Here is a 12,233-nt window from a genome sequence, read left to right on the forward strand (position 1 = left end):
ACACTGCTACAGGAGGGGTGACACTTTGCACACACGGGGTTGGACTGCACACTGCTACAGGAGGGGTGACACTTTGGACACCTGGGTTAGACTAACCCTTTATAGGCAGAGGTGACACTTTGAACACACAGGGTTAAATCAAATGTTTATTAAAATTGATTCTGAGTTTTTCTTTCCTTTCTGAAATGCAAGGTGTGGAAAGTGCAACACTGTGTGTGTGCCTCACTGATGTGCTCAGTCCACTGTGTAGCGCTGGGCCTGATGGTAGAGACGAGATTCTGTTGGTATCCGACTTATTTTCTTTCATTTATCAGAGCTCTTTATACAAGTTTTTAAAACTACCCCACTGTGGTCCTCTCATGCATTCTCAGTCTGTCTTTTACTCACACTTAAAGTTAAAGAGGATAACAATCCTGCCGTTCCAGTTAGTGACATCTATCAGTCCTTCCTCTGTAATCCTGCCGAGTCCACTTAAAGTTTAGAAAAAAGCCTTCTGCTCCCGGAGAGACACAGGCAGCCACATCATTCATGTCCCCCATGCCTCCGGGGAGGACAGGTGGGCAGAGGCCGGTCACCGGGCACCAGAGAGCAGCCCCACCAGGACCTGAGACCCCTTCTGTCCCCAGGGCCCACAGAAGACACTCAGCCTCACACCTCACACTTGCCTGGGAAGGAGTGGTCTGAGCTTCAGTCCACATCAACAGTTAGTTTAAGACAGAAATGACGTATCGCAGGCCCACGCTGTCTCTTTAGAGGGTAAGACGTGGCGGGCAGATCTGCTGTCAGAGTTTTCTGCTTGAGATTGATCTCTAGAAAAGCACCCCCCACACATGAGGCCACTACTCTTCCTTCACCAGAGTACACGCAAGATTGCCCATCAAATCGTGCACTCGTCACCCCAAACACCAACAGCCAAGTCCTTGAATCAGACATGTGCCCGTTGCCTCTGGCCTCTCTGCACACCTGACGCTGCCCCTGCTCACCCATTTTCCATGTTCCAAGGGTCCCCTCAAGTCTGGCAGCAATGACTGCGTGGCCTGAGGACAAGGCTGATGCCTTCCACAGGGAGCAGGAGGGCCAGATGGCACCTCACTGCCCATCTCAGCAGCACTGCACCTCACCCCCAAGACCACACCAGGTTTGCTTTCTCTGCTGTTATTACTGGACGACCCTCCTGCTTCCTGTGTCCACTGTACAATTGCCACTGTACTTGGACAGGCTTCCACTGGCAGCTAGGGATACAGGGTAAGCCAGACCAGACCTGGCACTGGTTCTCGACTCGTGGGGGACAAGGCTAGTGAGGCCTCTGGGGAGCCACCCCAGCCTACCCAGGTCTACCTGCACCATGGCAGGGCTAGGCCTCTTGGGACAGGTGTGAGTGAGGAGCAGCCCCCACTGGGGTCTCCCTGCAGCCCTGTCCTGGACAGCGGGCAACTGTAACAGCACAGCACAGGCTGGGCAGCCCCACCAGCACTGACTGGTAGCAGTTCTGGGGGGTGGGGGCCTCAGATCAAGGTACCTGCAACACGATTCCACTATGGCACAGAGAGTCTACCCTCAGGACCTCATCCTACAGAATCCCCTCCCCAAGGCCTCAACTCACACCATCGCCACAGAGGCCAGGACTTCAACATGTGGACGAGAGCAGCGCACAGTGGGCGTCTGAGCACCAGGAGCACAGCTGAGCCCCCGGCACTGCGGCAGGTGACAGCAGACGGCTGTACAGAAGACCTAAGGAGCCGCCAGGAGAAAACACATGTTTCCCTAAGAACACTGTGACATGTGTGGGGCCAGCACTGTGGGGAACTCCCAACAGGAGACTCCTCAGAGTCCTCACCCCAAAGCCACCCATGTCCTGCTGTGCTCAGCTCCTCCAAAGGCCCAAGGCCCTGCCATGCAGCCTTCACTGCCCCAGATGTGGCTGCCTCCTCCTGTTATATGAATGAATCACACAGCCGTGGAGTCTAGCTTCCCACACAGGCAGGGATCACGGTGCTCCTGTGTAAACACCCTCCATGTGCATGGGGTAAACAGACAGGAGGGGACTCAGGGTTGTGTGGCAGCCATGTGGTTAACTGAGCAAGAAACTGACAAGTCGGTTTCCCATTCTTCAGTCGGCACTGGGTATTGTTAGGGTCTTTATATTATCTTTTCTGTTTTAATTTCAGCCAATCTAACAGGTACCCACCAATTACACACTGATGGCTGGGATTTTAGGACGCATTTCCTAAGAGATGAGCAATGCTGGGCATCTTTTCATACACTCATTTGCCATTTGTTTATCTTCTTTGCTGAAGTGTGTATTACAATCCTTTGCCTATTTATTTACTTACTTCAGAGACAGTAACACTCTGCCTCCCAGGCTAGAGTGCTGTGATCTCATCAGCCCAGCTCACAGCAACTTCCAACTCCAGGGCTCAAGGGATCCTCCCGCCTCAGCTTCCCCAGTGTGCTTCACCACACCCAGCTAGTTTTTCTTCCATTTTTAGTAACAATGGGGTCTCAGTCTTGTTCCATCTGGTCCTGAACTCCTGAGCTCAAATAATCCTCCGCCTAGTCTCTCCAAATGCTAGGATTACAGGCGTGAGTAACCACACCCAGGCTTTTTGTTTGTCTGTTTGTTTGGAAAAGGTTTTGCCTATTCTTAACTTGGATTCTTTGCTTTATTATTGACTTGTCAGGGTTTTTGTATATTCCAGATAAAAATCCTTTATCAGGTGTGTGATCTGCAAATATTTCCCTTCATTTGTGATGTCCTTTCATGCTTTTAACAGCCTCTTACAAGGAGCTCCTAATTACGATGAATTCTCATCTGTCAATGTTTTTCTTTTATGAATCATGCTTCTGCTGGTATAGCTAAGAAATCTTTGCCTCATGCAAGGTTACAAAGATTTTCACTTACATTCCCTTCTAGAACTTTTATCGTTTTCAGCTTTACGCGTAGGTCTGTGATCCACTGTAAGTTCATTTCTGGGAATGGTACAAAGTATGGAAGTCATCCACTCTTTTGCATATGGATGTCCGACTGTTCCCACACCATTTGTTGAAAAGACTACCTTTCTCTAAAGAACTGCCTTTGTCAATCTCAGTCTTCTCTGTGGGTTGAATCCTCCCTCCCTGCTCTGCGCACTGCTGCCTCTGTTTCCACCAAGAGCGTGAAGCACAGCTGCAATGCTACTGGCAGTCCTCAAATCCAAACAGGAGTCCCCAAACTCTTGTTGTTTTTAATCTGTCTGGCTATTCTAGTTCTTTTGCTTTTCCATATAAATTTTAGAATCATCATGTAGCCTTCTACAAAAAAATCCTGTTGAGATTTTGTTGGAACTGTGTGAAATCAGAGCACCAATTAATGGAGAATCAGCTAACACAACTGCCTTCCAAGCCACGAATACAGCGTATCATGCAGGTTTTCATATCGTCTCTGATCTCTTTCATAAGTGTTCCCTGGCTTTCAGTATATAGAGATTGACATACATACTTTATTAAATTTATACCCAAGCATTTCATTTTAGTGCTGCTGTAAATGTTATTTTTAAGTTTTCAATTATTCATAGTTAATATAAAAAAGATGTTTTTCATACAGTGCTTGTTTTGTTTTGTTTTGTTTTTATTGAGACAGAGCCTCAAGCTGTCCCCCTGGGTAGAGTGCCATGGCATCACAGCTCACAGCAACCTCCAATTCCTGGGCTCAAGCGAGTCTCCTGCCTCAGCCTCCCAAGTAGCTGGGACTACAGGCACCCACCACAACGCCTGGCCATTTTTTGGTTGCAGCCATCATTGTTGTTTGGCGGGCCCGGGCTGGGGATATGAACCCGCCACCTTAGGTGTATGTGGCTGGCGCCTTAGCCACTTGAGCCACAGGCGCCGAGCCAGTGACTGTTGTTAAAAATTAAATAGTCACTTAATCAAAATAGTAAAGTTTTTTTTTTCCTTCTTCTTTGAGACAGAGTCTCACTATGTCGCCCTGGGTAGAGTGCCGTGGCATCACAGCTCACAGCAACCTCAAACTCCTGGGCTTAAGCAATTCTCTTGCCTCAGCCTCCCCAGTAGCTGGGACTACAAGGCGCCCACCACAACACCTGGCTTTTTTTAGTGAAGAGGTCTCACTCTTGCTCAGGCTGGTCTTAAACCCATGAGCTCAGACAATCCACTTGCCTTACCCTTCCAAGTCCTGAGAAGTAAAGTTTTTGTGGATCACGTGTCATTTTCTAAATGGCTAGTCATGTCTCTGGCAATAGAGCTTTATTTCTTCCTCTCAAAACTGTATGATTTTCCTTTCTTTTCTTGCATGTTGCACTGGCTGGAACCTTCATATACAACAGAGAAGTAAGACAGGTGCCTTGCCCTGTCCGCAGTCCTCAGGTACACAAGCGTCCACTTCTCACCCCTACGGACAAAGTGAGCTGTGGGGCTTTGTAGATGCATTTTACAGGCTGGGAAAGTTCTTTTTTTATTCCTAGTCTGCTAAGAGCTTTTACTAGAAACAGTTATGGGATTTTGTCAAGAGCTTTTTCTGTATCTACTAAGATACTCACATGGTTTTTCTTCTGTCAGTTGACATGGGGAATTCTATTGGTTGATTTTTGGATATTAAACCAGCCTTACACTCCTTGGTCACCATGGAGTAATCTTTCTATTTATTATTGTTTAATGCTTGTGTGTGTATTTATGCTGGTTTATACATGTATATTTGATTTGCTATATTTTCAAGAATTTTTGCATTTATCTTCAAGGGGTTATTGGTCTATATTTTTCTAAAGCTTCTGTCATAGGATGATTTAAGAAGCATCATTTGTGATTCAGTGTTTCTGGGAATTTCTGTAGAACTGCTATTGTTTCTGGCTTAAATATTTGAAAGAACCCACCAAAGAAGCCGTCTGCATCTGAAGGGCTTCTGTGTGAGGCTGGGTAAGATTTGAACTGAGTAGATATATGACTATGGAATTCATTTCTTTCTCCTTCATACTTCTGTTTTCCAAAAAATATATTCCTTTCACATAAAGTTTCAAATTTGCTGGCTCAAAGTGGTTAGTGATATTTCCGTTACTGTCTCGGACAATTCATGGTGACTTCTCATGTTGAGCTTCTGACATTGGTAACTTCTGGCTTCTACCTTCAGAAACCAGACATCAAAGAGCAAATCAAACCCAAAGTAACTAAAAAGGGGGGGAGGTAGCAAAAGTCAGCGAGAGAGAGAACAGAAAACACACCCTAAAACCAAAAGCAGATTCTCTGAGCTGATAAAACTGACAACCCCCTAACGCCAGTGGTGACTGGCTGCCCCATACGGGCACCTTCCTGCTCCATCCTCTGCCTGGAAACTACTCACAGGGGCCCAGACACTACATGTCTCGCCTGGCTGGACACTAGCCTGGAAATCCTCTCCAGTGTATGCTGGCCACCGTGGGACTCGCCTCACAGGGTCACTGCCACATGGCCTACTGTCCAATACACCATTTCCGGGATCTTTTCTGGTTTGGGTTGTTTAAGCTATGAGGGTAAATTTGGCATCTGTTCTTCTACATTAGCCAGAAACACTGTCTATCATGTCATTTGTTAAATTACCATCAGGAAAAAATATGAGAGACTTTAAAATAAGCAAAACTGAGATTGTCTTGTTCAGCTGTCCTGTAGGGTCACCTCTGCCTTAGTTACCCTGGGTGTGTCGCAACTCTGAAGGTTCAAAAACGGTTCTTGACACAGAAATGCAGTGTCTGGCAGGCGGGCCCAGCTTCTGCCTGGGGATCTGGCCGGTCTGCACCCATCAGGCAAGCACATGTCGGCACTGCTGACCGGCCTGTCTGCACTCTCCGCACGCTTCCAGGAACCGGTTCTAATCTTACTGGCTCTCTTGCTGATAAGAAATATTATCTCAATAAAAAACTCTTCACTACCTGCTCATTTTATATATTTGTATGACAACAAACATTATGTCCTTTTTAAAATTTATCCCAGCCTCACCATAAACAAACGGTAAACAACCTGAGAGCCCATCAGTAGAAAAAGCACCTTAGAAAGTACAAATCCTGCCCCCACGGAGCGTCTGGAGTCAGCAGAGCAGTCAGTGCACATCCACTCAGACACACTCCCAGCTTACAGGATGAGTGAGGGGAGCCCTGAGGACACCTATACCCATGACCCACATGTGGGAGGCTCACAGAGACACACTTCCCTGTGCCCACAGAAAGATACACACAACAGGGTGTGTACATCAAGCCTGAGGTACAGCTGGGGCGGAGGGAAGGTTTACACCTCTCTGCTTTGTCTGGTTTGCCCAAATGCTACCTGATATCTGCTACCTGCTACATGCAGGCACCACACACCAGGCTCGGGCAGGCCTCGGGACCAGGCAGCAAGCAAGACACACAGGGGGGTAGGCCCCCTGCCCTCCCCACACCGTCTGCTGGGTCAGCTAAGCACTGGCAGAATGGCTGTGCCTCCTCCCCCTGTTCACCCACAGGGGCCTCCTCTAGCCTGTCTTGTCCAGCCAGGTCACCTCTTTTGCCCAGCCCCACAGGTAGATACTCCAACCACATGGACTGTGTGCCCTGCTCACAAGTGCCCCCTAGAGCTGCCATGGCGCTGGCACATGGGGTGTGCCGTGGCTGTGCTGAACAAGTGAGTGCACACCTCTAGACTCTGTGCAGTCTGTGTTTGTAACACTGTTGCCACGTATAACCAACCCACACTGCTTCCTGGAGTCCAGCTTGGCTAACAAACGAGCGCTGGTACGTCCCCCAGCCCTGCTGAGCGTTAACCCCCTCCCCAGCACTGAGGGTCTCCCCCCAGCTGAGTGCTGTGACCCCTCGCTGCCACCGAGTAGGGGGAGAAAGGCCCAGGGCAGGGTACACATCCACTTCCTGCACACTGTAGTTCTGGGGTGAGGGGCCCAGGGGCCTGGACAGGCCTCACATTTTCCCAGAGAGTGTGTGGGAGGTCACAGCCATAAGGCAAAGCAGCGGGAGGGGCCCCAGAGAGTCCCACCATGTCCCCGCACCACCAAGACCTTCCTGGGAATGGCACTGAGGGCCTGATACAGGGAGTAGACACCCAAGGTGGCAGGGTCAGGTGGCAGGGACACAGAACCCAGGCTGGCGGCTTATGGCCTCTCTGGGGCAGGGCTTCACCGGCACACCCATGAGGTGGTGAGCACAGCGCCTAAGCAGCCTCCCACAAAGCCCCGGACAGCATGCCAATAGTGAGGCAGCAGGAGTGGCCCCAGCGGGTGGGCGCTGAAGGTCCTCAGCAGGAAGAGACGTACCTGGAGGCTAGCACAGCAGGCCCAGTGTCCCCATACCAATTGCATGTCTCCAGAACAGACTGCCGAGGAGCTCTGCAGCCTGAGGCTAGAGTCCCTCCTGCTAGACACTGCCACCAGCCACAGGCCCTAAAGACTGAAAAGTGGCCAGAGCTGCAGGAGGGCCCATCACCACGCCCCACACTGCCACTGCACCCCAGCACCCCATGTCCCTACAACCCCCACCACGCCCGCCCCAGCCCTGTCACTGCCACCTGTCCTTGGATGCTGCTCCACACCCAACCAAGTGCTGTGGCTGCAGACACTACCCAGCAGGCCTGTGGCTCCCTCAAGGCCCATCTGCCCTCCAGTCTGACCCAAGGCCGTGAACCAGCCCCTCCAGGGACATGGAGACGGAGGGAGGCACATCCACCAGCAGTGGGACCCTCACGCCCACTCACGAGCTCCTGACTAACAGGTGCTGCCCCTACCACACCCCCGCAGACCCATCACTGAGGCCACACAGGGCAGGAGCATCATGACCAGAAAGCCTGTGCCTCAGGCCACCCCAGATTGGCTGAGTAGGCCATGTCTCACCACCTGAGGTCAAGGTCTGGCCAGAAAGTAGAACACACAGAATGAGGCACCCAGGTAGCCATGCTCGGAATGACAGAACAAACCTCATCCAATCCTGAGGTCGCCATGGCCCTCAGTCACCAGGCTCCATGAGCCGACTGAGCCCAGGCTACCCCCAACATCCTCTAGACTCCTGGGCTTTCCTGACTGCAAGCGGGGGCTCCACATTGGTCCCATACTGCCCATACCCCTGCTGGGCCCATCCCTCCCCCAAGGACAGGGCCCTCAAGAAAAGGGGCTGCCCTGCTGCCTCCCCCAGGGCACGAAGGCAGCTGGGAAGGTGCATATCAGACACGTGAGGCTCTCCACTCCCTGCTCAAAGAGTAAAGGGGCGCCAGGCTCCAAGTGTCCAAGGGCTGCACCCATAGCCAGGACCCCCGACATCTCCAACTGGCTGCCACCAGTCTCCCCCGCAGATGCCTGTGGGCTCAAAAGGAAACTCAGTGGATTGAAAAAGCCTCGTGTGAAAGCCACACTGAAATCCTTCTACACAGCAGAGTCTGCCTCTGGGTCCATGTTGGAAAAGGCCACAGCAAGCAGCCACTCCCCAGGCTGCCACTGGACTCAGCACACAGAGGACAGCAACAGGAGCTCAGGAAGCCCCTGAAGCCAGAGAGACCTGACATGGCCACGGTTCCTCCAGAGACGGGGACCTACACAGGACAGCCTGGCATCCCCCTTCACCGCCCCCCAAAGGCCTGTATCCAAAAGAGAATTCGGAACAAGTGTAATTTATTTCAGATGCAGAAGGGAAGATGGGAGTTGGTGGGGACAGAGGCTGGTGCCTCCAGGACCCCACAGCCAGAGCCAGAGCCCCCTCTCTAAGGGCCCTAATTCCACTCAGGAGGGCAGAGCCCCCCGCTCTATCACCTCCCTAGGCCCCACCTCCTGATACTATCACCTTGACAGGGAGGACTTCAGACAAAGATTTGGAAGGACACAGAGTTCAGACCCCAGTCAGGACCATGGGGACTGAGCCCCTCCCAACACAGGGAAGACCCATCTCCTCGGGATGAGTCCACGAGCCTCATGCTTGAACCGCTGACCCAGCACCAAGGGGTAGACAAGATAAAGAGGCCAGCTGGGGTGATGCTAGGTTCTATAGCCCTGTGGAGGCTGCGCAGGCTCTCTGGCCAGGCCCAGGTTTAGGACCCCACACCTGAGTGCTACAGGTCCTGTTAGCCTCAAAGCTGCCTCAGAGTCAACTGTAGAAACACACACAGTTTATCTTCTGCCTCCTGAATTCTCTGTTGGCATCAAGTTTTACAGAAAGGGTTTCAAAAGCCATGAAGGTCCTGTTCAGTTCTGATTATAGAAAGAGCTAATTCAAGGCAACTTTAAAAATAAAATTATTGCATAATGGAAACTCTAGGATAAAAAAACCAAACAGATTAGGGACTCCATGTCTGTAAAGCACTGACCCTCAGCCCTGAGCTACTGGACATGACAGGTTCAACTGGCCACAGGGATTCTGGGCAGGACTATCACAGCCAAAAGCCCATCCAGGCCCATGGCCACTCAGGCAGCCTCCAAGTGACCAAGGCAGGGTGGACAAGTGCTCAACAGGAAGGATGTGCTGAAATCTCACTTTTTAAAACACTCATCTCTAAATGCCACTGAAGAAACACTGGCTTTAAACCAGGAAAAGCCACAAGCAGCAAACCGTCATCCTCGTCTTTCCACTGGTGGTTGTCCTGGTGCTTCTTGTGAAGGCTCAGCGTCCAGAAGGGACGCCAGGGCCACGCCTGCCCTCCCAGTCCCAGGAATGCAAGCATAGCTTCTGCACAGGGCCACTGCCATGGGGCTATGCAAGGACAGAAGGCATCTGTGGGATGGATACACATCCTGCTACCCAGTCACAAGAGGTAAAAAGGGAAAGAAGGGAAAAAGAAAGGTTGGTGATGAGGACGCTGAGCCTGCCCTGTACCTTCGGAGATTGTCCTGCCAACTTTGCTGTCTCAGGGCCTTTCCCTGGAGACAGCCCCCCACACTAGACAGGACCCAGGCAGGAGGACCCTTGGGCAGCTGCTGCCAGGACCTCCTGGACAACAATGAGACACCTCAGATGCCACCCACCAGGGCCTCCACTGTAAAGACAGATAAGAGATCAGACCTGGAGCTGCTCCTGCCAAAGCAACATGGCCAGATGACCAGACTGGACCTGTGCTCCCAGCACTGACAAGCATCTCCAAGCCAGGGCTGCTGGCAACATCAGGCAGGCAGACAGCCCGCAAGCTGGAGCAGTTATCCAGGCACCGTCCCAGCAGGGAACAGCCTCCAGTGGCAGCTGGCCTGGAAGCCCTCAAGACCCAGACTGGGCAGGACAGAACATGGGAGAGAAGGAGCTCAAATCACCAAGGGGTAAGAAACAGACGCAAGCCAAGATGGCCTGGGACAGCACCCGCCCATGTTCCATACACAAACACAAACACAGCTACATGCTGAATCCCCATAAGAGAAAGGAGAACTTACCACACAGGAGGGTCACTGGAAAGAGCATGCGTTTAGCAGTTCTTACCTGGTAGAATTCCCGGAGCCAGTTCTTTTGTAGGTTTTCTGGCTGTAATAAACAAGAAAAAGAAAAGGCAGTCAGACACCAGACAAGCCCCAGAGCTACCAGCAGAAGCCTCTGTAAAGAAACCCAGGGGCCAGCCTCATAGAGGGAGCCACATGGGACCTTCTTGCATAGGGGGCCCCAATCTGCACGGCAGACCCTGATCTGGAGCATGGATGCTGATCCACAAAGGGGACCCATCTCCACAGGAGGGACCATGCCCCCCGGGCTGTCCAGGGACAGGAAGCTTATGGGGGAACCTCACCTGGTACAGACGCACTCAGCACTCTGTGTGCCCCAGGCCTGCAGCCCAGCCCCGCCCCTGCGGTGGATCATGGGGAAGGGACAGCACTTTGTGCTCTAAGTGTTCCCAGAGAAGAGATGGCACCCAATGTAACCAGGCTCCAGCAGGCGAGATACCATCACGTCTTCACCAGTGTACGTGCCTGGGCCAAAGCCACTTCACGGGAAACTGGACTTAGCAGAAACGTTCACAGCCACACAACAGGGCACTTCTACTTGGGGCAAAGAGAGAATGGCAGGGAGGACCCTGGACAGGGTCAGTCTTAAGAGCCAGAATCTTCCAGAAGCTCTTGGTAGAGCCACCACCAGAACCCCCAGGCTGTGTTCATGTCCACACACACACAAACACACACACACGCCCCAGACACTCTCAGGCTCACATGCCCACTCCCACAAGCCCACACTCACATGCATGCTCGACTCATTCATAGCCACACACATGCTCACACACTTTCATGTACACCCACACGCATGTTCACACACATACACACTCATGCACACCCACACATATGTGCACACCCACGCACACCCACACACACATGCACAGCCACACACTCGTGCACACCCATACACGTTTGCTCCAGGAAGCTCCTAGGCAGGACCAGAGGAGCCAAGTCCTAGGCTTAGAAACCCTCAGCTTGAGGAGGAGGAACCAGCTGAGTCACACCCATCCAATGGCTATGCTGAGCCCCAGCCCACTCGGCTCGCCCCACATCTCTGTGGCCACTACAGCCTCAGTGGCACAGCCCAGTCAATCCCAAGAGTAGCGAGGCCACCAAGACAGGAGCTGAGGCAAACACTCAGGCTGTGTGCCTGCTGGGCACTGGCTCAGAGAATGCTGGCTGAAACACGCCCCTGGGGGCAGTGGGGCAGCGTCTCCCAGGGGGCTAGTTTCAATTGTACAAGATGTCAACTTCCAGCGAACCACAGAATAGCCACGTGAAGACACTTAGCACCGTTAAATGTACACATGAAAACTGTTAAGGCGGTAAACGTAATGTTCTGCTTTTTAAGCACAATTAAGAAAAATAAACAATGCCCTCTCCTACCGTTGGGTGAAAGCCCCTGCCCTGGTCTCAGACCCAGATCCAAGCAGAACCCTAAGCATCCACAGCTGGGGCTCTGAGTACAGGGGCCAGGCAGACCACTCACAGCCAGGCCCAGGCTCAGCCCCATACCCAGGCGGGAGAGCATCACAGGGCTGCTCACACCCCAGAAGAAAACCTGGCTCAGGAACCAGAGCTGCACAGTGCCTGGAAAGAGAGTGCCCAGGTCACCTGGGTCTAGCCACCACTCAGACAAGAGGGAATGAATAGCCCTGGCCTGAAGGTCTCTCACCCCAGGGCACACTCAGAATGTGCACACCACCCTGCAGGTCTCCCAGGGCACACTCAGAATGTGCACACCGCCCTGCAGGTCTCCCAGGGCACACTCAGAATGTGCACACCACCCTGCAGGTCTCCCAGAGCACACTCAGAATGTGCACACCGCCCTACAGGTCTC

At 52.2% G+C, this 12,233-nt stretch overlaps 1 protein-coding gene across 2 annotated transcripts in view; it reads right to left on the reverse strand.

Annotated features, from left to right (window-relative positions):
• INPP5A (inositol polyphosphate-5-phosphatase A) overlaps positions 1-12,233 on the reverse strand; it is a 199,025-nt gene that overhangs the window by 126,461 nt on the left and 60,331 nt on the right. For both annotated transcript variants that reach the window (XM_012807802.2, XM_023515641.1), the window contains exon 2: positions 10,392-10,433. In XM_012807802.2, coding sequence (XP_012663256.1) covers positions 10,392-10,433 — 42 coding nt within the window. The remainder of the gene's footprint in view (positions 1-10,391; positions 10,434-12,233) is intronic.

This window comes from Otolemur garnettii, unplaced genomic scaffold (assembly GCF_000181295.1).
Source record: "Otolemur garnettii isolate 467f Iridium unplaced genomic scaffold, OtoGar3 scaffold00075, whole genome shotgun sequence".
In the NCBI taxonomy this organism is placed as follows: Eukaryota; Metazoa; Chordata; class Mammalia; order Primates; family Galagidae; genus Otolemur; species Otolemur garnettii.